A 24,939-nucleotide genomic window follows, 5' to 3' on the forward strand; every position below is an offset into this window, starting at 1 on the left:
GATTACAAATATAATTAGTAATGTCAAGTTTACATAAAGTAGCTACCGTAACGAGAGGTGTGGAGATATTATGCTTATATGTTCCATTTACTCTGATAAATAATTATTTTTTCAGCCGATAGGTTGCTAGCCATTTAAAATAAACTAGAGAGCATGTAGTAATTTATCATTTCAATCACGACACGCGCTAGCCAAAGTGTTGATATTTAGATTTTAGTACATGGTAATGTGTTTCGTAAATTAACTCCACCAGTTACTATAAGGTCAATGGTGTCCACCAATTATGTGCTATAGAACACCCGATACATATATAGAACACAGTTTGTACTGTAAATCTTACAGTTGTGTACCACAGTAAAAACTGGATCGTGCTATAATTCGGTAGCATGTGCTATTAGGATTACAGAAAGAACTGAGGATATGTGTAATTCCAACAAATCCAGTTGTTTGGGATTTGTTGGAATTATAAATATCCTCAGTTACCGATTTATTAGATTTGTCAGCACGATCCAGTATTTACTGTGGTACCAACTTTAGATGTACAGTAGTTACTGTCATCTCTGTGTGAATCGGCTGGCTAGAAAGCCATGATGATGTGAATAAAATTCCATAATCAATGTCATTATCAACTTGGCTGCTGAGTTGGATAAAAGATTACTTTATAAATAAACACACAGAAAGAGGTCATTACAAGTAGAAATCAATTACCCGACTAGGAAACCGGCAGGATATTCAACTAACTTGCCTTGCATTTATATTGCAGCGTTACTACTTTCAAACTCATTTCCAAGGTTTCAAGAGTAAGCCCTACATATGACAGAATGTCGACGAAGGGTTCCCTAATATCATCTTCCTGCGCACATTTAGTGAATTGATATGATATGTTCTAGAAAGGTTTTACTCACAAAAGTTCCAGCAGAGGTGTTTTTGAAAACATCCCTGGCGGTATTTGTGAAATTCGATTGTAAGACAGGTCTCTGTAGGAACCGAACAAGAATGTAAAGTCTTTAATTGTTTTTCAATCGAATTAAAAGAAAAAGGGAAGCATTGAGATATTTAAAAGTAGCAAAGTACGTATTAAACTTGTTTGAATCTTTTTTCTTAAGATTGTATCCTGCTACTGCAATAGGTTAAACACACACACACAAAAAAAATCATTTTTTGTTTACTTTTATATAAATACAATAAGTTTAAATATGTAGTAAATATTAATACTCACAGAGCATTCAATTTCGGTGTTCCATTGAACATCTGACTCCAAAGATGTCCGATCTTATTATGAGAGATATCGCTAAAAAGTATTAACAAGGAAACACCAAGAATGTTCGTTCTGTTTGTAGATTATAAAACCAATAATTATATCAGAATGATGTATTCTTTTGTGTCTTTGCGGGCTTCCAATGGAATCAGCACCGATGTGATGACGATAGCAAAGCTTTACTTGATATCAACATTTATAACAGACAACATTACGTCGATTGCTCTTTAGAAACGATTAGTTTATACCTTCCTTTAGAAATGCTTTAATGAATTTGTTGTAAAGACCATGGGCGTCATATTTGTGCAGCATATCAAATTCGTGGTGATTGTGTTCTTTGTGTCCTTAACCTGTGTCTTTTGACGTAACAATTTATAAAGAAACGGCGCCCTATACTTGCAGCTGGATATAATGTATTTGTTTGTCCCATATTTGCTAACTTTTCAGGATTTCGTAACTAGAATGAAAGAACAATCGTTTCATGGACACGACTGCCAGTATTCCAATATTTATATATAAATGGTTAATACTGTGATGGAAATTGAGGGACAGTGTGATAAGCCGTAATCAACACTGTGATCGAAAACACATATTAATGGGTACCCAGGCATTGAGATTCATGGTATGAGCATTGACGCCGTGTTAGGAGCAAGAAGTTGTCGCATTGAAGTGAAAAGAAGCCTCTTAATCTGGAACGTGCGGTCCGCGGATTGGAGCTGCCTTTTGCCCAACATTTAAGATCGGTGCACCCAGTAGCTACGACTTTGCATCAATGATACGACGCTGGAAGCGTTGAACTATTCAACAGCTACGGGGACTAGTACTGGTTACAATATGACATTTGATGGAGGTAATTTACCTCCATATGATATGTGCTAATAACATTGCACTGTATCGGCCTGCAAACTTGAGAGAAGCCAAACACGTAATCTACTAATTAATATAATAATTACGATGCCTCATTATAAATGAATGGACTTACAATCGTTGTAGGTTTGGCCTGTTCACAAGTAAATCATAGGGAATATCTGATATGCTGTTTTCGGAAAAGTCTCTGGAAAAGGGAGAAAAATAATATTTTTTTTTATGTCATTGATAATTCTTCTGATATCAGGTGGGATCTTATTTGACTTTAAGCTTAAAATGTTAACCTTGTCAACATTATTAGCACATTTCTTCTAACCTGTTTATTTGATGTTTATGAAATAAACCAATGAAGAAGAAGTTCAGACATTTAAAACTTACAAGAGTGTTCACGAACAACACATCGATTCTAGTTGGCAATACTTACTATTTGTATCATGTAAGGAGTATATATTAGTCTCAAATTAAATTGCTACTGCCACATGAGAAAGAATGTGAACGATATAATATAATAACACAAAAACATATTGCTTTTATTACAGGCTCCATTTGCCACACTCAGTTTGATATATGTTTCAATGAGAAATTGCGATTTTTGTTTTAAGTTTTATTATTTCTTTATTTTTCCATCTTCAATAGTTCAAAATGAGGAAAAAAACAACACAAAAGTCTACATTTCCCTCCCTCACTTCGCCCGCCCCCTCCCCCAATTCCAGATACTTACATACTTTCAATATTATTTGCCGAAGACAATAATCCTATTGGAATTTCCATCAAACGGTTGCCTGAAAAATCTCTGAAAAATTATAGAATAGCAACAGATTAGTATTACTTTGATTCAAACTGTTGATCTTCAAATTGGTAAAGTAAATAAAACGTTCCAAGTTCACGTTGGTATAAAACGGAAACGAATAGTAGATATATTACTTTCATTATACTCTGGTTGTTGTAACCCATTCCTCAAATGTATTACTGCCCTCAAAACTATGTTCCATCTCCTCCACCTCAATGCCCATTTCGTCAATTGTTTCACAATGGAAAATTGTTGACGACGTTAAAACCATTTATCAGTCGGTTATATAATGTACAATGGAGTTGCTCCCATATACAAAAAAAAAAAAAAAGAACACACTCAATATTCGTTAATATTACTACACATATTTGGAAGACTTCAGGTTACTGTTTTCGCTGTAGAAAAGGCAAGACAACAAAGAACATTTATAGGTGTGTCATATGTCTTTTAAATGACTGGTTTAGAATAGTCAATTGTATTCTACAATTCAGAAAACAAATGATTAGTCCATAGATAAATCGTTATTAACACACTAATAGAAGCTAAAACGTTCCATATCCTGACCTTACCGCTACCCTAAGTAAATAAACGAAATGGGTCAAACACCTCTTTTAAAATTAGTACTCTAACTAAAACTAAACTAATTACAGGATGTCATCTTTAGTTTCCATCCTATTTACGACGTTTGGATGATATCTATAACACATCTAAACGACATGAATATTCATTTAAACTTCCGATTGACTCGTAGCAATTTCCTTCGGGTAAAGATTCTATTAGTTAAAAAATGATCACCGGTTACATTCAAATCTCCCCTACAGAACAATATAGGTTGTCCAAATTAAAGGGAAACCCAGACAACAATTATTAAGAGGTCGCATAGAACTAGATTGTACCACCGCACCTACTTTGCTTTGGAAACAACCCAGCGTGTTAGTGAGAAAATGACTGCAAACAGGGAGCCACATTTGCCAACACGTAATAACCTGACATAGTATAATACTTAACTTATCATTAGGCCTTTATTTATTTCAGTTTTCTGGCTAATATTCTCTTTTGAAAGGAGCTCAGTGTCTCGATTGAAAATAATTTAAAATTAATAGTAATAGTTAAGTAATACAATAAAACAAAACTGTTAGCAAACTGCGTATCCACTAAAGAGCCTGTATAAGCGAATGTGTAAACGTAGGAGTAGATCCAGCTAGGATCGAAACGTCAGGCCCTTTTACTTTTACACATAGATAAGTAATATAATCTTTTGTTCCATTAAGTCTTCTCCAATTCGTGTTTACGATAAATGTTTGTCTTATAAATTTCTCTAAAACTTATACAGACTTTCAATTTACAGTTGTCTTCTTTAGAATGGATCAATAAGAGTCTTATACAACTTACACTTCCTTCAGGTTGTAAGTTATCAAAAACAACGTGTCCGGGATAGCTCGCACAAAATTGTTGTTGATTTTGCTGTTGATGCAACCAAAATAATACTGATTAATACCATCAATTACATTTATGAAGGGAAATGCTACCCAGATCTTCTTCAGTCTACAATATATCAAGTTTAATTTCACATCTGAACTTATCCTGTAATAAATCTCTCAGCGACAATACAAATAAAGTACGGACTCGCAAAAAATGAACCTTAAATTAGTAGGTATCATGACACCGTAATTTACTTTTGAAATGAAAAAGTGCCTACAAAGAAGTCAGGTTAACTGTTGACTGGAGCAGGTCCGGCAGAATCTCAGAAAGAACGTTTCTTGACAGATCTCTGTGAACAAAAAAGGATAAATTTAGTCATTTTAGAATAAAAAATTCCCTTGACGCTTCACACAAGTCAATAGAAAATGCATACGTTTCGTTCATACGGAAGACGACCGATATTTACGTGTTTTTTTTTTGGGGGGGGGGGAGGGGCAGGGTGGATTTATAGATATAGAACCATTCGCATTACTAAGATGTCGATTTTCACTTGTATGATCCATGGGGTAGTTCAAGTTCCATGCTGAACTTACAATTGTGTTACGTTGATAGGTACATCACGTGGTACTACTTGTAAAGCATGTTTGGAACAGTCGACTAAGTAATATGCCTTCTTCGTTTGATGACAGTCACACGCATGGTTAGCACCACAAGCTGGGGGACCTGGTAAAGAATCAAAATTACAGCAATTTACAAGCTACTTCACATCATATAATGTCTTCAAAATGTATCATCAATCACTTTTGTATCTCTGACTTGGAATTCAATTTCTTGAACACACCAAGCCTAATCAGAACCAAACCACCGTCATAATGATATTACGAGCATCAAGTAACTTTTAAGAAAAGGTCATCCAAATATACTATCGTTATCGTTATGCCATTTCGCTAACCCAATCAAATAAAATCGTTCTGTTCCAGGTGAATTACACATATTCAAAATGCTTGTGAAACTAAAACCATTCTATGACCTCATTCAGTTGGTCGATTTTACGTTCCATTATTTCTATGTCGTTCAATCTGGATGCCTTAAAACAGGGAAAATGATTTCCTTTCAATTGTGCCTATTCCTAGAACTACCAATAACGTACGTATTAATAATTACATTGTAATAATATCTCGACTAAATACTTTGCATGATATCGAAGAATGGCTCACTTACGTGTTTTATTATTTGAACCATCGTAGAAGGAATTTAGGTCACTGGTTGTGACCGCCTGGGTTCCGTTCGAGATCAAACAGACTATCACCAGCAACCAAAACATCATGTTCATATTTCCTGTCAGTGTTGCAAAAGTGAAAAAAAAACACCTGTATATACCGCATGTCTTATACACCACAGCAGTCACTTTAAAATCAATGTATTGGAAGAACAGCAAATTTGAGTTGTCAATTTTTGACCAATGTACCAAACCAAGCGAATAGAACCCAAAATGCATTACAGTTTAATGAAATATAAGACACTTTTCTGGATATTTGTTTTTACAACAACTTAAACCTAATGAACAAGCAGTGACTGATTCCTTAGGGTTCTAATGTCATACAGTTGCATTGGTTATCAAACGAGAACTAAACGATATTTCACCCATGTGAAATTGGCTATCAAACAAGTACTTAAAGTCTCAATGTGTGTTTGCAAAATTTTAACTTCGATCTTCCAGGCTTACTGCTCTAAAAGCTCCGTGAAAATAACACCGTTCTATGCAATTTTTCTTATTAATAACCATATTTTTATTGATTTATCTGTCGTGAAACATTTTGAACTGAATCCAATTCGCCAGATTTTTTAAGGAGTCCGTAGATTCTACAAACTTCAATCAAAATTTGAAAGCCCTGCCAACATATCACGCGCCAATCAAATCTCCCTGTTTTTGTTTACGACCGTAATGCCTGTGTGCTAGCCTGTGTTAGGTCTATATTTTAAAAGTATCTTTCTTTCAGTCTTATCGATGCGAAATTGTGTCATTTCCTTCCATTGCAAGGAATAAACAGGTGTACAGACGTTTCCTCCGTAAAATTGGGTACAAAAGGTGGACGATACGAGTATATGTAGGTTACATATGTGTAATGAACATGCTGATATGGGCTGTCGCAGTGATTTTACAGTAAATTGTTCGCCCCATAAGAGCAACAGAAAATAAACTTCTTCCCTTCGATTGCGACAACTTTTCTCCATTAAACCCACCTGTTCAGAGTGCATTTAGAATAAGAAACATTGAATCGGCTTCGGAAGTTTGTTTTCCAAAATTCATCAGCACACACACATTGAGACTTTAACGTTATATCTCCCGGTTGCATTGGTTATCAAACAAGTACTTATCAATATGTCACCCAGTTGAGTTGATTATCAAACGAGTACCTAGAGCCTTACAAAAAATGTGGAATTTTCAATGTAATTTGTTATTATTTCAAGTTGATTTTCTTTATGACGAAATGTAACTTGAAGGTTAACTTTGGTATGGGTGAATAGTATTGAATATTAGAGAATGTAAATATGTTGCAACAATAAACTATGTCTAAAGAGACAGGCAGATATTTTTCAATGAGTGCAGTAATATGAGAGATTTATGTTCGAGCGACGAAATTTTCACAATCAGGTTACTTCATTATTAATATATGACTGTAAGCACAATATTAAGTACAGTAAGATATGATTATAGAATGTTAAATATACTGCTATTAGTTCATTCTTTACTGTTATGAGACTTTCCTCTTTTTTTTTATTATAGAAATGACTCTTGAAACGACTGCAGAAGTCCATCGATTAGAGTGACTGGACGCATAGTCTAATGAAAATACCATTACTTCATTCCCTCAGATTCAACACAAAACTCAATCATGGGGAACTTTTACGGCCTTAAATGAAATGTCTACAGTAAATTACCAAGGAAGGTTTTCTTAACGCCATACAGTGGTGATCTGTTATATTGTAGTATAATTCAAGTTAAATTGTTGGTTTAGATTGAAGAATTTATAAAATAGATGAACGATAGATTAAAAATAACATTTAGGCTTATATCAATAAGCCGACGTCATCATGAGCACTGAGTGAGACTTGAAGAGATTAAGTGATATCTAAGTGGTGAATTTATTGTAAAGCGTAATACCTAATGGAAACATTAGTATCATTCATTTTGCGTTTATCTTGATTATGACATATTAAATCTTACAAAGTGTGTAACGTTAATCTTAATAAATGGTCGAGAAAGTCGACGTGACTGTAAACCAAAAATGGAGATACAACTATTAAGTAGCTTAAACTGTACTGACTTGACTCACACATTTACCATTTTGAAGCTAAAGTGTGTTTAAAGTCACCTAATAAACATAACACAACCGACAATAAAAAGTATCGTGTATGTTTACGTAAGACCAAGGATAACGTAATTTCATGTTACACGTCGCAAGTTGTTTAAGAAAGTAGAATCTTCCAAAATCTTTAATAAATTGAAAGAATTATTTAAAATATTTTGATGTATGGAGTTTAGTTTGTGACACAAACTAAAGTTTATATCGTTGGTAAGGTGATACCTGCCACGAGTATTATACACATGCCCCTGAACAAATACGCCTACAGCATGTCTTTTTGATAACTTCAACGTACCACTTTACAACACTGACATGCAGTATCGCTGTATTTTACGTAGAAAATTATTTACCATGAATTGCTTTCTTCATGCTGTTAACATTTCGTCTCATAGCATTGACACTTAAGCTGAATATAGCAACACAAATAAATGAGAATTACGTACCGTTTATTGCTATTGTCAATAGTTAGAGTAATGCTGCTTCCTTGGGTCGATCGAACACATATCACATAACATTTAGGCCTACAACATGTCTGCTGGCTTACTTCAACGTACCACTTTACAATACTGACATGCAGCTATCGCTGAATTTTACGTAGAAAAATGATTAACCTTTCTTCAAAAGTTACAGTAATTGCTACGTCCTTAACTTAAAGGGTCGATCGGACACACATGTCACATAACATATACCGTAGGCCTACAACATGTCTGCTAGCTTACTTCAACGTACCACTTTACAATACTGACAAACAGCTATTGCTGTGTTTTACGTAGAAAATGATTAACCTTGAATTGGTTTCTTCATGCTGTTCATATTTCGTGTCATATAATTGACACTAAAATAAACGAGATTAAATGTGAATCACGTACCGTTCATTGTTATTGTCAATAACTAGAGCAATTGCTGCGTCCTTCGACTTAAAGGAACGATCAAACAGGAAATTGTTAAGATGTGAATATAGAATTGTTGTATCAAAGTGATTTCTGTTGTAATATCATGAGCATAGAAGGAAGTGAAGTATACATGTTGGCATTTCGAAACAAGAAACGTTTCGATAACATTCAGCCTACAATGTATACCATATATGTAGGACACATATTAATAACTAGCATATAGAATATCGAGGAAATGTCTCTAAGCCACACATTTACATCACTTGTTGAATCAGTGGGAGTATATCACGATACGTTAACTAAAAATAAAAGAATTTTTTTACTCTGCTTTCAGCCATAGCACAGAATTTAAATAATATGTTCATGTCTGAGTCATCTACCGTGTCAGATGCTCATGGCCATACGAAATGACCAACCTCTCGACATCCGTGGCTATTTAGGGTCACACGACTAAGAAAAAAAAGGTTAAAGCTGAAGATTTACCCTCTTGACTGACGGGAAGACCCCTCCCGCTAGTTTACAACACTTAACCCCCTGGTCATTGGTAACTTGTCACACCCACTTGCCAAAGTGCACACAATGTAAACAATCCCTCCCGCGACTACAGTGCATATCTACGTCCCTAAGGGACTTCCCGTAGGGATGCATCCACAAATCAGCGCACGCAACTGTATTTACACGTTATCTAGTAATTCATCCAGGCCTCCGCTTCGTACGCGGACACCCTAACCAACTAGGCTATGGACGTTGATTGTATGTCCAGAGGTTCGAAACCGGTAAGTAATTTTACTGTAGGCGATTGACACCTGTACTCGAACAATACTAAAGTCGGATCTCGTAAGATATACTGTGAACAGACTTTATGTTAATGAAATGGAGACCTATGGACACACAATAAGCGTCCATAGCCTAGTTGGTAATGGTGTCCGCGTACAAAGCGGGAGGCCCGGGTTCGAATCCTAGTGGAGGCTGTAAGTTTTTTCACTGTTCTGGACTTTCCTTCTCATTACGTTTTCAATTTAAATTTAATTCAATTCAAACAGGTAGATGTCGATTTCAATTGACATAAACCAGTTTAACTCGACATATCATTGATTTAAATCGACATAGACCAATTTAAATCAAACCCTAAAAACCGTATCAGCAGAACTAAGAACCATTTTTACAGACCTGCTTAATTCCTCTTGCAGTCGTAAAGTTTCAATCAACAACCATGTTTCCATTAATGTCTTAACACTTCAAATGAATATCATTAAGCGTGGTTTCACAAGTATCGATGATCTAATCTCTCCTGTAACGCCGGTGATTCAGATTACTATCACTTTCGTTTCTACTTGCTTTTACTGGTTTTCTCGTTTTGGCACTGTCTATATCCGCTACGTATGCTCGTCTGCTGTGTTACGAACAGCATGTGGTACTACAGGATGTTGCTAAGGTATTACATTTCCTTAAATGTCTGCAGAAATACGATTTGGATAGGTAAACCTGTCCATTATCAGTAACACAATCAATGATATGAACTTTGAGTGTCTCTATTAGAGTCATATTGTCCTGTCATTAATTTGCATTTGGTCGGTTTACAGAACTGTGCATTACTAAGATAATAGTACAGATGACGAATAAGAAAGAAAGAAAAACATATTCAAAACTAATTCGAAAACCTGGCTAGTTTTATCCAAACGGACAGTTCCCTGTCTAACACTAAGAAACACACAAAGAATAAAAATAAAAATAAAAAGAGAAGTAAACATGATAAAAATAAACGTGGCTGCGTTAGTGGTGAAGGATTCGTGGCCATAGATTAATTTTACTTAATCTTCTTCCAATAACTTCACGATACATGTTTTTTACTTGGCAAAATATATAAACGAGGCTGCGGTTGTGACATAGAGGTGGAATAGGGTGAGTGTTTGGTAACCATAAATTATTACATGTTCTAACCTACGAATGCAACCATAATGTTTCATCTCTACGACATTTAATTTTCATCGCTTTAACAAGCTGTGATAAATTTGGTAGGTTTAAGTCATTAGCTTTCGAGGTACGTACTCTCTCTTTTAACAGTCAAGTATGTTATGATACTATTGCAGAGGCAGATTCAACTCAAACTGTAGCTGAACGTTTTATTACGTCTAGCGCCATCTAATAAGATCACACTGTGTCCTGAACGAAGCTTAGGGTAGCATACACCCATTAAATACCCCTTGACTTACACAGTAAATCATTACAGTAATGTGGTCTCTAGTCTAGAGAGATGTTCTCACTAGCTAAACGCTACCCATCACTTGATAACGGACAAGTTGGCCATTCATGGCACTATTAAGTTTCCGCATCATGACCATGCAAACCTTTTTGTAATGAGAGCCTGAAGTTTCGTAACTTGTAAACAAACCTCTTTACCTAGTAGACCATTTTTTGTACGCTGCTCCTGTGAGTCCTAAACTTGCCTCAATTGACCCAGTATTTGCACCACGCGTACCTCCATAGATGTTCTTCACTTTGCAAACTTACAAATTGAGATCCTGATTGATAACAAATAAAAAAAAGATGTTATCCTGTCTGTTTTTGTACTTTGCCCGAAGGAGAACACTTCTGGCGGATTAGTATACACGCTAATAGGAGTATGTCACCTTAGTATTTGTAGTGAAACATTTTCTAAGAGATGGATACTTTGTTTATACTTTAAAATAATAAACGTACAACATCTCTGAAGTAACATGCAATGGTATGTTTAGGTTAACCTTAACCAATAAAATGTCTCCTTGTTTTTTATGTTAATGTACTAAGGGGAAACTGATTGTGAAATTAAAATAAAAGTTAGAATCAGCTGCACTTTTTCAATTTTTTTGAAGGATACACAGACACTCCCGCAAAAACAAAACTCTGTAGCATGTGCTATTAGGATTATAGTAATAACTGAGGATATGTGTAACTCTAACAAATCCAGTTTGAGGCATTTGTTGGAATTATACCTATCCACAGTTCTTACTGTAAACCCAATTACACATTCTACCGATTTATCATACTTATCAGCACGGGTTCATAATAGGTTACGTCTGTCGTATAACACTGTCGAGCCTATTCAGACTGTCACAAGGTCCCCCTAAACAGGGTCCTTGGAACAGGTATAGGTCTGACACATAGAATCGATACAAGAAGCGATACGAGTTTTAAACACAAAAATTTACTTTATTAAATGAAACCATAAGTTACTTGAGGTTTCCTACAATAATACTTAGAAATACAAATGAATAATAATAATAATAATAAAAATAATAATAATAATAATAATAATAATAATAATAATAATAATAATAATAATAATAATAATAATAATAATAATAATAATAATAATAATAATAATAATAATAATAATAATAATAATAATACGAATAATGCACGGCTTTCTCTCCAGTTGCAGGATATATAGACTCTATCTCTGCCTCTTAAGCAGTCGAAAGGAACATCGCATGTCGCCTCTCAGCCAATGTCTGACCTAATTCTCAGGTCACAAGCTACCACCAGGTCACGGCTCCAATCCAAAACCTGGTTCACGCAATGCGTTGACTTTCAAAATACGTTGACTCTCACAATTACGTTGGCTTTACCAATACGTTGACTTTCACAATATACGTTGACTTCACAATACGTTGGTTTTACCAATACGTTGACTTTCAAAATACGTTGACTCTCACAATACGTTGGCTTTACCAATACGTTGACTTTCACAATATACGTTGACTTCACTTTCAAAAATTATAACTTTTTTTTACTTTGCTGGTCCCCGACCAAATCGTCTCCCAATCTCTACAGCGGGATGTCAGTGAGCGAAGTGAGTATCTCTATCCTTAATATTCCACAGCGGCAACATTCAAAAAACCGCCCAAGGAATTTAAAGGTACGACTACTAGTATTAAGTCTATTGTTACACACACATTTATGCAAATGAGATACTGCAGTTACATAATTAGAGATTCCTTAAGTAGTACAACTAAGAGTGTTATTTTGATCGACCCCCTGACATATCTCCTCCCTTAAGAAGATTAATAAAACAAAATCTTTTACTTCGATCAAAATATACATCTTCACCACATGCTTATGACAGTTTAAAACCCTTTTCCGCATTGGGGGTGGGGAAAACAATTAGGGTCTGGGGGCACTTATCTTGTTAGGGCTGGCTATAAAGGTTAGGGACAACTTCTCTATTAGGAAGTTGATTTAGATCAATAGGGAACAATATTTGGAATTGATAATTTTATAAAAAATTCCAAATATATGCAAATTATAATATGCAAATTAGGTCGCACTTTAATTTTAATTGGAAAACACCAAAATACAATAAAATCACTAAGGACTTCAAAATTGACTTCAAATTGTATGATAAGGGTTCTTCTGGGGTTGCTCTTTCAGATGATACCTTATTTTCTGAAATCTGTTGAGGATTGACAGAGTTATGACTGATTTCATTTAGTACAAATGTTGTTTACTTTGTTTACTTTCTACAAATACAGCCTAACGTTGGCATAACGTTAGGCCTAGCCTAGCCATTTTTGTAAAAAACGCTATTGAACTTACAATTTCTGGGTCCTCAAAGGACCGAACCTTGATAAACTGGCTCGACCAGAAGGTCCTGGACCTCATCAAGGTATCTGACCAATCGTCCCACATCTTTAAGGCCTATTGGGCCGTAATTTGGGACAAAGTGGCTATTCTTACGACTAGTCGTAACAATAATTCCCTTTTGCGCATGCGCAGTTGCTATTTTACGACTAGGAGTACTATTATTACGACCAGGAGTAACAATAATTTCCGGTTAGGGTTAGGTTTAGGGTTTGGGTTGGATTGAGGGTTAGAGTTAGGGTTAGGGTTACCCATACTTCATGCGCAGTTGCTTTATTTACTTTGAATTCGCCGATGTCGTAAGAATAGTTTATAAATAATTGTTACGACTAGTCATAAGAATAGCCACGGCCAATTTGGGACGCTGTGTGCAGCCACGACCTATTTGAAAATGTACACTACGTAAAAGTCCATTGAAATGTACACTAAACATTCAGTGGCACAGTATTGCGAAAGAACGGCGATTGCTATCGACTTACAAAGGAATATAAGGGCGCTATGTCATAACTATCAATAACAAAGAAGACAGCGGCCTAAATATCTAAAATAAGGTAACAAAAAACACGTTCGTAGGTTGAAGCGTTCGGGAACGAGATCTTTTACAAAAATGAACGGATTTGGACAATTTTGGTGTCAAATTACAGGAAATTTCAAGGTCATTTGTATTTTTTTCAGAAGTCTCTATAGATATATTCCTGAAATGCTCAGAATATGTTCAAAGCATGTTAGGGTTTATACCAAATATAATGGGGGGGGGGTTTGTTCAACTCTTATTTTCTGTCACGATTTTTATGAAGCGAACATCGATTTTTAGCCAAATTACGTCATTTGCAGATTGACCTTTGACCTTTGAGCCCCACCCACTAAAAAAAAAATCACAGTGACCCCCTTTTTATTTGTTTTATACACAAACGTATGGTCTTAGCTACATTTCAATACCTAAATGAATGTTGTAGGATGAAAGATGGCTGAGTAGTAATTTTTTTTTTAAATTCAAAGATTATTTGGGTCGATATCGACCCAAATTGCGGAAATATCAGTAAGGCTTACTCATCATTAGCTACACATCTACTCAGGAAATCCGCCCCAAAATTTTCCGAACCCTTAATTACATGCACAACGTACCGGTAGGGCTGTAGATCTAAGGCCCACCTCATCACGCGATTGTTGTTCATTTTAGCTTTAGTAATGTAAGCGAGTGGGTGATGGTCAGTTTCAATGGTGAACTGTTTCCCATACAAATACACATGAAATCTTTTCACCGCCAACACCAATGCGAGACATTCCTTTTCAATGACGGAAAATTTCTCCTCCCTTGGTAATAATTTCTTACTCGCAAAAGCGACAGGGAACTTACACCCTTCAATGTCCTGCATTAGCAATGCCCCAATACCCTTATCCGATGCGTCTGTCCTCAGTATGTAAGCCAGTGAAGGATGGGGTAAATGTACAATTGGCGCGTTCGCAAGTCGCTGTTTTAACACCTTAAAAGACACTTCTTGGGCAACGCCCCATTTGACTTTGTTTGGCTGACCCTTTTTAGTAAGATCTGACATAGGTGCGGCAATTGCCGAAAAGTTGGTATAAATTTATTGTAGTAGCCAACCAGGCTTCGGCATTTATTTCAGCATATGTTTTCATTTTTGGAGCGGTCATTCTCGGGGTGGATGGTCGGGGATCTAAGAGTTGGGGTGGGGGGTGGGTGGTGAGACGACTAAACTGAATATACTCAAATAATCCATATTTTAGCTTCAAGTTTTATCCATATCCGTAGTTTGTTATGCTAAACGTATATAGCAACTGTTGAGAAAGCAATCTTAGCGTCATTACATTTCGTTTTTCTTTTCATAGGACCTATTTTTCAAACACAAGTACATTTTCAGTGTGTTATTATGTCGAGATAATATCTTTTACTTTCGGAGAATATAATTCAGTATCCCACGCAGTGTACAGTAGCCGTCGATATATGTCAGTCGAGAAAAAGGGGGAACATAAAGTGGAAAAAGAAAGAGGGAGATATCAGTATACGTTTCCTTGTCAAAGAAATGTTTAACTTCGTTATTAAACTAAGTTTCCTTCCTTAACGATTTGCGGTAACAAGCACTCATCACCACATCGACATCCCCCTTCAAGTAACAAGTGTCCATCTTAAGTGCCTCCGTGGAAGGTAAGTTTAAATTGGATGTTCACATAATAAATGTTTTACTTTTACTAACGATATGTTAATATGCGCTCATAAGTGTGCTGAAACAATGAGAGGATTTATGTGTGAACGTTTTTCACTCACATCTCCACCGTATGAGTCTTAAATTTTAGGAATTTGGTCTATCGGAATAAACGTTTTGTTGCACAAATAACAACAAGAGAAAAAATCCTAAGGGAGTAAAATGTTGGTAGGTTTTGTAAAGACATGCATTTAAAAGAAGATAATCGTCAGCATTCCACTGGCGATAGTTATTAAAATTGTCAGCAATCCATCTCATCAAGCGCTTGCTCAGCTACAACCATGTCTCGTCACAGTCGTTTGATTTGAAAAAGTTAACTGCTATTTCTACTAATATCATTGTTTGTGCATGAATATATATATTGTGCGTTCTGTTATCATGTTTAGTAGACTATAGTAAAACAAATTGTCATGTTATTTTCCACTCTGATCTTAAATTGATTAATATTGTCAAGCAAACATTGTTGTTATTCACATATTTTCATCATAACGAATAGACTTCTAACGAAAGTAAAAGTACAGGTTGAATAACAACAATAGATCAACATCAATTGAATACTTCCTTTTCATTGGAATTCAATTGTAGTTTTAAGTAATGCAGCGGGCATTGTTGTCCGTTTGTTATTTTGTATTCAACTGAAACCGTTTGAAAGCAAATAACAGTGTTTTGAACAACACTACAACTGTAACAGTTTACTTCAAACATCGTCATTGAATCTAATTTGAATTAAACGTTATGAAAACGTTAAATACAAGAAATAATAAAATAAAATGAGAAGATCCATCTTCCTTTCGTATTTGCAGTCAATGTAACATCTAATTTAGCCGGAAATTTATTTATTCCCACATTTAAACCATATCTCACAAACGTGTTTTTTATATTCTATATATTTTTGCTTGTATGTGATTTATTGTTAACGTTAAACTATTTGCTCATCAGTCCAGTTCTGAGGTTTGTTATAGCCAATGCTCTTCAGTTTAGATTTACATTTTTCACAATGCTTTTATATATTTGTCCTAGACATTTTGGTAAGATATTGGAAAGTGTCCATAGCTATCAATTTACATGCACAATATTCTCCTATGGCATTAATATCATCCTCGACCCAAAAGACAATTGAAACTATTTGCATTCGTAATCAACACATTTAGACTGAACAAATTTGCGTTTACAAAGGCTATTCCGGGAAAACAAAACGTTAATCATTTAAAAAAAACTAACGAGATACACAATTTCAAGCAAACTCAGTCGAAGATGATGAAAATCTGGTTGCTATCCCTTGCAGAAGGCTTTGTCAAAGTGTCGTGTATTTCTAGTAGGCCTATATATTTTCCCTTAAGGATGACTGCAGGTGGAGCCGTGGCGCCGATATCTCATACCCAGAGAAAAAACATCTAGTTATTTAAATGATATAAAACTATTTATTTTCATTAAAAATATTTAGTCAAAATGCCGTTTTTATCCTTTTGTTTTATAATCATGACGCATAGCTAGACATGCTCTCTTAGTCTTCGTATATGAAGAGCAAATGAAACGCAACACAAGAGCAGTTGATTCCAATATGTATTGAATAACCTATATATTGGTTATCCAAAATATATTGGTTATCCAATACATATTGGTTAGTCATTTGATATAGTATAGTTTGCGATAAGTTGAATAATTTTATCAGCTACTTTTATTGCCTGGTATAGTTGCTTATTGACACACTTTGAAACCGTTGTCAGTAAAGATGGGTCCTTAATTCTTTAAAAAAGGATAAAAATAATCTAAATAATAGAAAAACAACATCAAACAGCAACAGAAAACAACATGAAAGCCATGGTACGAAATTTATCTGATACACTTTCGTTTTGTGGCAGAAGGAAGAACAGTTTAGCACTGTTATATATATACTGAATGCAACTTACATCAAGATATTCTCTATATGATTCTTCTTGAAAAGTAATAATGTTTCTATAAATAATGTCAATCATATAATAATATTTTCTGATAATTTACACTAGCTAGTGTTTAATATCCATTACAGAATTCAAATGGCATTATTTAATTTATTAAAGAACACTTTTCCTCAAACCATGTTGACTCCTGTCTATATCCGATGTATTACGTACTGACAGCTTCTAAATCGTTGGCTTTTCCAGGAAGTTTCTCTGAAACTAATGTTCGTGGAAGATAATGAAACATTAACATCATATATCCCCTTTCACATTAACGATGCTTGATTACCTTAACGTTGGTTTTTATCTACCATTTAGTCTGTTATCATTTTCGTCGATTGTTGTCACGCACACACTCTTAAAACATCCGGATCAAATTTGATTCATTCCGGATCAAATTTGATCCGGTTTCCGGATCCCAGGGGCACCGACCCCGTCCGGATGAAAATGACCCGGATTTCCGGATCAAAGAACATTGACCCCATTCCGGATCAAATTTGATCCGGCTTCCGGATCCCAGGGGCACCGATCCCGCCCGGATCAAAATGATCCGGATTTCCGGATCAAAAAAACAATGACCCCATTCCGGATAAATTTGATCCTGTTTCCGTTTCAAGGGTTCTTACGTTCTGGATATGTTATGAATAAGAAACAACATACAAATCTGAAAATAACTTGGCCATGTCTTTATTCTTTTTAACAACTTCGTTAACAAACAACGTCAACTATTTCTACTTACAGAAAGAGGTTGATATGGGGGTTACAATACTGATGAACAAAAGCGGAAATGGAAAAGTGGATGGAATGCGAGAGTTTTATCAAGGCAGCAAAAGTGTATACTATTTTTAGTTATATCCCTGCTATATATGTGACTCGTGACTTGTTGTGGCAATTTATGTGTAACTTTTTGCTTTCAAAATCTTTATTTTCTAACTAGAAGCATGTCTTATGCTTTAAAATCTCCACTAAAGATATCCTACAATAGGTTCAAATATTAGAATGTGCTTAAAAGAGATCATCTCCTGCTAACTTTAACCTTTGAAATCTACATATTGCCGGAAAATGAACAATTCTGAAAAATGCTACTCCACCAGCCTCTCAACGAATGGTCTTACATTATTTACCAAATAATGTTACTTTGATATATGTTGGTTTGTTACGAATAACTTAGTACTATAGAATGACACAACTTTGATATTGTACAACTTAACAATAGGTAAGACTTTAAATTGCATGCACAAAACTTTGTTACATACAGCAGAAATGATAGAGATGTGATTTGTCATGGGAATAAGAAAATGTTTGTAAAAATAATTTTCTTACTATGTTTACCTCTGCAAAATTTTATTAAATATTAATTGCATCGAATGTTCTATGTATTAAAATAAATGAAAATACTTCGAAAACTTAAGTATTTCACTGAACCACCAACATGTTTGGAAATGGACAAGTGCTTGCATAATCACGTATGAATGCTTGATGATGTTTCTCTTGTTACTTTGAGTGGCATAGGCAGATTTGAGTTGGGGGAGATGGTGGGGGCAGGTTAAGTACCAATGCATCACTCACTCTTTATACTAGAAATAACACCATCCCTCTATTCACCTCTTTAAAATCTGAACAGCTCACACATAACAATGAGGAATTTGTGCAATTCAATTATGCAACCGGCTCACCCGAACTATTCCAGTGCAATTTGACTTGTCAATATTGAACATTAGTGGACAAACTGAACTCAAACTATGAATAAATTTGTTATCTAAGATAATGTGATATCCATTAATACCATGACGGGTAAGAGAAAGGTGATGATTACTCAGTCTTCTGGTTCAAAAAGTTCTCAAAAAGTCCCAGGTAGTATCATTCTATTTCAGTTCTCAAAAAGTCCCAGGTAGTATCATTCTATTTCAAGTATCAAGCATTTTAAAACATATGTCAACTGTCTGCAGAAGTCATTGCAAGGTAGCCCCCTTTTTTCAACTCTACTAAACACCTGCTCTGGTTGCTCTCTTGGTCCTCATGCCAAAACGAAAGGCCGTGGCTGTTGAACTTTATCAAGGACAGATGGTATGTTTGTGCCAATCTATTGAAAAGATATATGAGAAATTACACATTTTTGTTTTCAAATTGCAACATTCTGACATACAAGGATACAACCATACATTGCCACAATTTTGAAATTTTGCAACCAGCTCCTCATCATCATCATCACCAACACCACCATCATCATCAATACCACCATCATCATCACCACCACCACCATCTTCACTATCATCATCACCACCACCATCACCAACACCATGCATCATTATCATTGTGATTCTCAATCATTTCATAACCGTTAGGTCATTCTCTCTGAGAAACATATATGATTTTAAGAATGTGAGGCAACCTTCGTTAACTTAAAGTACTAAAAATAGTAGAGTCATAAAAGAAAGAGAAAAAGCAGATTTGCATGATTTTGAAGCTCAGTAAAATTGCAATCAACCTAACAGGTACCCAAGGAAAGGCTAGAAAAGGACCAGCAAAACACTCATACCATACTCTTATGGCCCAATTAACGTTGATATATAATGTGTAGCCTACAACATGGCATTATTCACTCTTCTTAAGTCTTACAGCAACAGTAAGCTTTTGGCACTTTAGTTCGGGTTCCTGTTCGCCAAGTGACTGAGCTAGAATAGCACATGTAGTGAGTAAAACTCTTACCATGTCATCTGTTGTGTATTTTCTGAGAGAATATCTCCCACAGAACTCTTCTTATTGTCTCTGATATTAAAGGCTCTGTGATACTCCAGTTTCCAGACACGTTACCACCGCTGAAATAACACACTCCTCTGCATCATCTGTGAAGAACAATCATTGATATCGTTTTAAGCAACAAAAGTAACTAGATGCAAAAACTACATGAATGAATGAATGGATGGATGGATGGATGTATTGATGGATGGATGGATGGATGGATGGATAAATAAATAAATTTAATTTACCTGATATCAATTTCAAATCTGTTGTGTCAACCAGCTTTGAAGGTTTATGAGGGTCGCAAACAGACTTCTTTGTCTTATTTTGGTCCTTTCTCCTCACGTATCGCAGTCGGTTTTCCAGGTTGACTGTTGCTTCATGGCGACCTGTGCCAGCACAAAACTAGACTTCCTGAAATTTAGCAAAGACAACATATGATAGCAAAATGTTACTTCTCTAAAAATTTATTGTAGTAATACCTCCATGAAAGTTCATTTCTGCATTTTTTTTTTATCTGCAGACCTCATGCAATTAAGAGCCTATTCTTATCACAAGCCATACTGTACAGCACCCACTTTTGCACACAGTATGGTATATGAACACAATTTGAAAAGACCTGTATTTGGCCAATTTTTCCTTACCTTATTTTGCATTTTAAAACATATTGCCATAAATGAAGTTTACAGAACGTTTCAATACGGATCTCAGATCTTTATGATCTATTTCCATGAACAGTATAAGAATTCAGAGAAGTTTCTGCATACCATTTAGTGTGTTCTTTTACCCCTCTTTTTGCCATTACTAGGCAAGACCATAAGCAACTTTATGCAAAGGTGTATCGGTATAAGCATTAACATAAAGCAGCATACCTGCTCGGTATAACCGGGTATACCTGAAATATTCGCGGAATCGCTACTTCAAGCGTCGACTGTATTATTACACAATACCATGAACCTATGGACACTAGCCTACAAATGTATTTGCGATTTAATGATGACTTTACCATCTCTGTTTTTTTCTTTTGCAGAAACTTATTTAAATATTGATTAAAAAAAAAAGTACGAAAAATCAGTGTTGTTTTCATTTCAACGCAAAAGTACAGTTCAGTACACTCCACTACTGGGCCCAGTCCAACCACAACACTACAGTAGCATATAGGCTTATGCCTTATTTGTAAATGATCACCTTATATAGAACATACTGTACAGGGAAAGACTGATTCCCACTGGAGGCAAGTCTTACATTACCTAAATCTAAATTACCAGGAACCCTTATTAGGCCTTGCCTGCCTTACTTATGTCATTCAATTTATTTGGTTATCGAAAAATGACAATCCACTTTGTGGTGAAGTAGCAACTGAACATTAGAACCCACTAATAGGCCACTATACAGTAATACTGTTTGCTCTGTAGCACCATAGAGGCTTCACAATAGTACTGCATACTGTTGTGTGTAGGCATGTACAGTACTGTAGTATACTGTACAGTACAGTCAATCAAAAACCACCACACGCTACACACTATAGTGCACACTGTATAACGCTAGGCCAGAGTAAACCCGTCACGGAGTGAGCATAGCTTCTTCAAATCACTAAATTTATTGCGTATGATTAACACAACAAACGAAATGGAAAGTGCCTAATAACTCACCTTTGAAATTCTTGACGTACTTCTCCAATCCCCATTGAAGTAATTTTGCTCTTACGAGATCCATAAGAGCATTTCGTGAGTGCAAAGTTTGGAAAAGATGGCTACGAGTAGCGTTCGAGCGCTGCAAGCACAATCAAAGCTTATGTCACATGATGTACATCAGCCAATAGCATCAAGCGCTACGTTCTGATCAGGAACGGTACAAAGGAATGATACCATGCCTAATGAAATTGAATCGGGAATGGTTGAATTTTATCCGGGAATGGATTAAACTTATCCTGAAAAGGATGAAACTATTTTTATCCGGAATCCGGGTCACAAAAGTGACCCGGAAAAATTAAGAGTGCAGGTTACAGAACTTTGCAAATATATTCAGGTTTACATCATGTTATGTACCTTTCTAACAAAGTTTTACTTCCCTTCAGCTGCTTACGCATATTCCTGGTTCAGATAAGTTTGAGATCTTGGTACATTTCTAATATCAGGTCATATTGGCAATTTATATGTATAATCGTACCATTCATAGAGTTCCTGCTTGCTTTGAAATCAATATTGGTAACCACCAAAATACGTAGAAATAAACACTATGATGATTAGTATAACTTTCAGGACGATAAGTTTGGTATCCTTAAGCTTTGTAAGAGAGTTTATTTTCAGTCTTTACTGAATCTAAGAAATATGGCAACTAAAAATATGTTAAGGATTGTATCTGTGCTGCAAGTATAACGCTGATACAGAACGCATTGCAAATCTGTGCATATTTTGCTAAATAAGGGTTAATCGACGGACGGAACATCGAGTTATAATTGGAAGCGAGTGCATTCATATACCCCGTGAATTGCAGCTACAAGAAATAATATTAAAGGCATGAACACTTTTTTTTTTCTGATGCCAGCATAGCTAAATGAAGGTTATCATTCTTGTTTGAACCGTATGTTATGTTTACTCCAGACTGAAAGTTTGCTTTCTCATAAATTTTTGTCATCATTTTAAACAAGGGTTGTTGTCACCGATAGGCTTGTTGGCATAACATGGTTCTTGATCAGACCGTTAACGTTACCCAGGCAGCTGGGATAAAGCTTGTCGAAATACTGTTTGGTTTAGCTATTGGTTGCAGGAAACATCATTTCGACTAGCTTATTCCCAGGTGCCTGATATATAAATACATACTTGAAATTGTAGTGAGTTGGAAAATACATAACAGTGAAAACACTTCCAGCCTCCACCGGGATACGAACTTGGACCTCCCTCTTTAAATGCGGACACCCTAACTAACTAGACTATGTATGTTGATTGAATGTAGAGAGGTTAGAAAGCGGTAAGGAATATTGTCATATCAATGTTACTCTTTACTCGGTAAACAAGTTCAGACTGACTAAAGTTACTTTTTTCGAATCCTATTTTCCAAGGTATTTGCACTTCATAGAATGATCAATGCTTCCGTGTAATAATTGAGGATAGTTTCAGATTTCATGTTTCACTTTTTTTTATGGCAGGCGTTTAAGCCGAAAGAGGAAATAAGAGGAAGTTCATAACATTTTAAGCTCGTATTTTATCATAATTTATTGGTCATTAATAACGACGGTCGCTAAGTTTAAGACATGCCGTTAAAGAGCATTGCAGTGAATGCTCACAACAAATCGAAATCGATTGTGCTCTAATGATATTAGTTGACAAGGGAGACTAAAATATCGATATTTTTGGGGGAATACAGAAGAGACAAAGGGTCGTTGCCATTGCAAAATGAAAATAAATGAATCACGCTCAAAACTCACTACATATAAAATATATTTTTAATCATATTAGCTTACAGTTTGCATGAACATTCGAGTACCACTTGAAGGGTAAGGAATGACAAACACAGTAATTAAAATATAATTTTTAACGTTAACACTTTGGTGCTGATAACGCAAACGACGAAAAGAAGCTGAATTGTATCGCTCTCACATCAATTAGATCGAGACAAATTGTGTAACGTTAATGTAATGAAAACAGTCGGACAATTTATTTTAAGTTGTATGTGTTAGAGTTCGATGAACTTTTTACAATAATGTGACCAATGTGATGAATGACACTTTAACACTAGGAAACTGGTTAATAATTTATACATATCATATGCTTCTTCTTTGAAATTGGTCTGACCATTGACCTCGAAAATAACTAAAATACGTTGAACTTAAAACGTATAATTCAATAAGGTGTTTTAAACCTATTGTTTTATAATTTGAAGAGTTCGCGGTTCCCTTTTGTGTTATTGGGGCCTTTTTCAGCAATTGTTAGCAGTGAAATGAAAAGTACAAAGTGTAACACAACAAAAGAATGACGCTTGATAACAGTGAGTGGCAAATAAACCATGACTATACAGGAAGCGGATTAAGGAGCAAAGAATATGAAGAACGGATTACATAAGTGTGTGAAACTGGTAGTTGTAGGGGTCCCATTTCTTTGCTGAGACCGGTAATGTGAGACTTAACACGAAATATACAATCAATATCTTTTCGTTGACGTTCATTTGCAGATTTGAAGATTGAACCAATTAAAATACATTTAAGGTTCTGAGAGAATGTCTATCAGTGAAGTTTTGAAATTTTAGGAAAAGGAGAATCTAGCATAATTATCACGAATATATATGTTTGTTGTTGTGATTCTCAAAACGTAATCGGAATCGAAAGCCTCTTCCACCTACAAAATTGCCCTCTTTTACAACAGAACACAGTAAAATATGTAAATGGCATTCCTAGAATCACAAGAGAGGGAAGGGGGTCTTATATCATAGTCAACATGAGAATTTTAACCTCAGTGGTAATACGGGGGGATATTTGGCACCGAGGTTTTTCAGCAACGGAAATTACCTGCGGTGGTGGAAACTGGGTGAGGAAGTCTGGAGGAAGCGAGTAGAAATCTTAACAGTTAAAATACATACCCGGTGTTCATAATCACGTGGGTGGGAGCAACTGCGTTTAAGTCTAAGGCGTTGGCTGTAAACAACTCTTGAGATTATGCGGGTGAAAAATATTAAAGTGTCAATACATATGAATATATATGGGCTTATAATAGACCGAAGTGGTTTCGGATATGATATCCAACTTGACCAAAACATCTAGAAATAATAATGGGTGTTTACAAACTTCGACAAATTATTGTTATCATAAAAAGAATTAA

General features: G+C 35.4%; 2 protein-coding genes and 1 long non-coding RNA gene across 7 annotated transcripts in view; 1 reads left to right on the forward strand and 2 right to left on the reverse strand.

Moving 5' to 3' along the window:
- LOC139981939 (uncharacterized) overlaps positions 1 to 8,708 on the reverse strand; it is a 34,091-nt gene extending 25,383 nt beyond the window's left edge. For 2 of the 4 annotated variants that reach the window (XM_071994356.1, XM_071994355.1), the window contains exons 1-9: positions 8,491 to 8,524; positions 5,559 to 5,675; positions 4,931 to 5,060; positions 4,615 to 4,686; positions 4,308 to 4,379; positions 2,847 to 2,918; positions 2,241 to 2,312; positions 1,220 to 1,291; positions 906 to 977 (exon numbers count right to left, since the gene is read on the reverse strand). In XM_071994356.1, coding sequence (XP_071850457.1) covers positions 906 to 977; positions 1,220 to 1,291; positions 2,241 to 2,312; positions 2,847 to 2,918; positions 4,308 to 4,379; positions 4,615 to 4,686; positions 4,931 to 5,060; positions 5,559 to 5,675; positions 8,491 to 8,518 — 707 coding nt within the window. In that variant the 5' untranslated portion in view covers positions 8,519 to 8,524. The other 2 variants (XM_071994357.1, XM_071994358.1) reach the window with 2 other exon arrangements.
- Positions 8,709 to 15,076: 6,368 nt separating this feature from the next.
- The window catches only part of LOC139982634 (uncharacterized), a 31,551-nt gene continuing 21,688 nt past the window's right edge, over positions 15,077 to 24,939 (forward strand). Inside the window, exon 1 of one of the 2 annotated variants that reach the window (XM_071995614.1) lies at positions 15,077 to 15,385. The gene's annotated coding sequence lies outside the window, so the exon portion shown is untranslated. The remainder of the gene's footprint in view (positions 15,386 to 24,939) is intronic. The other variant, XM_071995613.1, reaches the window with a different exon arrangement.
- LOC139982636 (uncharacterized) lies at positions 18,055 to 21,986 on the reverse strand. Its single transcript, XR_011798221.1, has 4 exons — positions 21,778 to 21,986; positions 20,374 to 20,539; positions 20,093 to 20,229; positions 18,055 to 19,466 (listed from the first exon to the last, which is right to left on the reverse strand). It is a non-coding gene; the product is annotated as an uncharacterized lncRNA (long non-coding RNA).

Source organism: Apostichopus japonicus, chromosome 16, assembly GCF_037975245.1.
Source record: "Apostichopus japonicus isolate 1M-3 chromosome 16, ASM3797524v1, whole genome shotgun sequence".
Lineage (NCBI taxonomy): Eukaryota > Metazoa > Echinodermata > Holothuroidea > Aspidochirotida > Stichopodidae > Apostichopus > Apostichopus japonicus.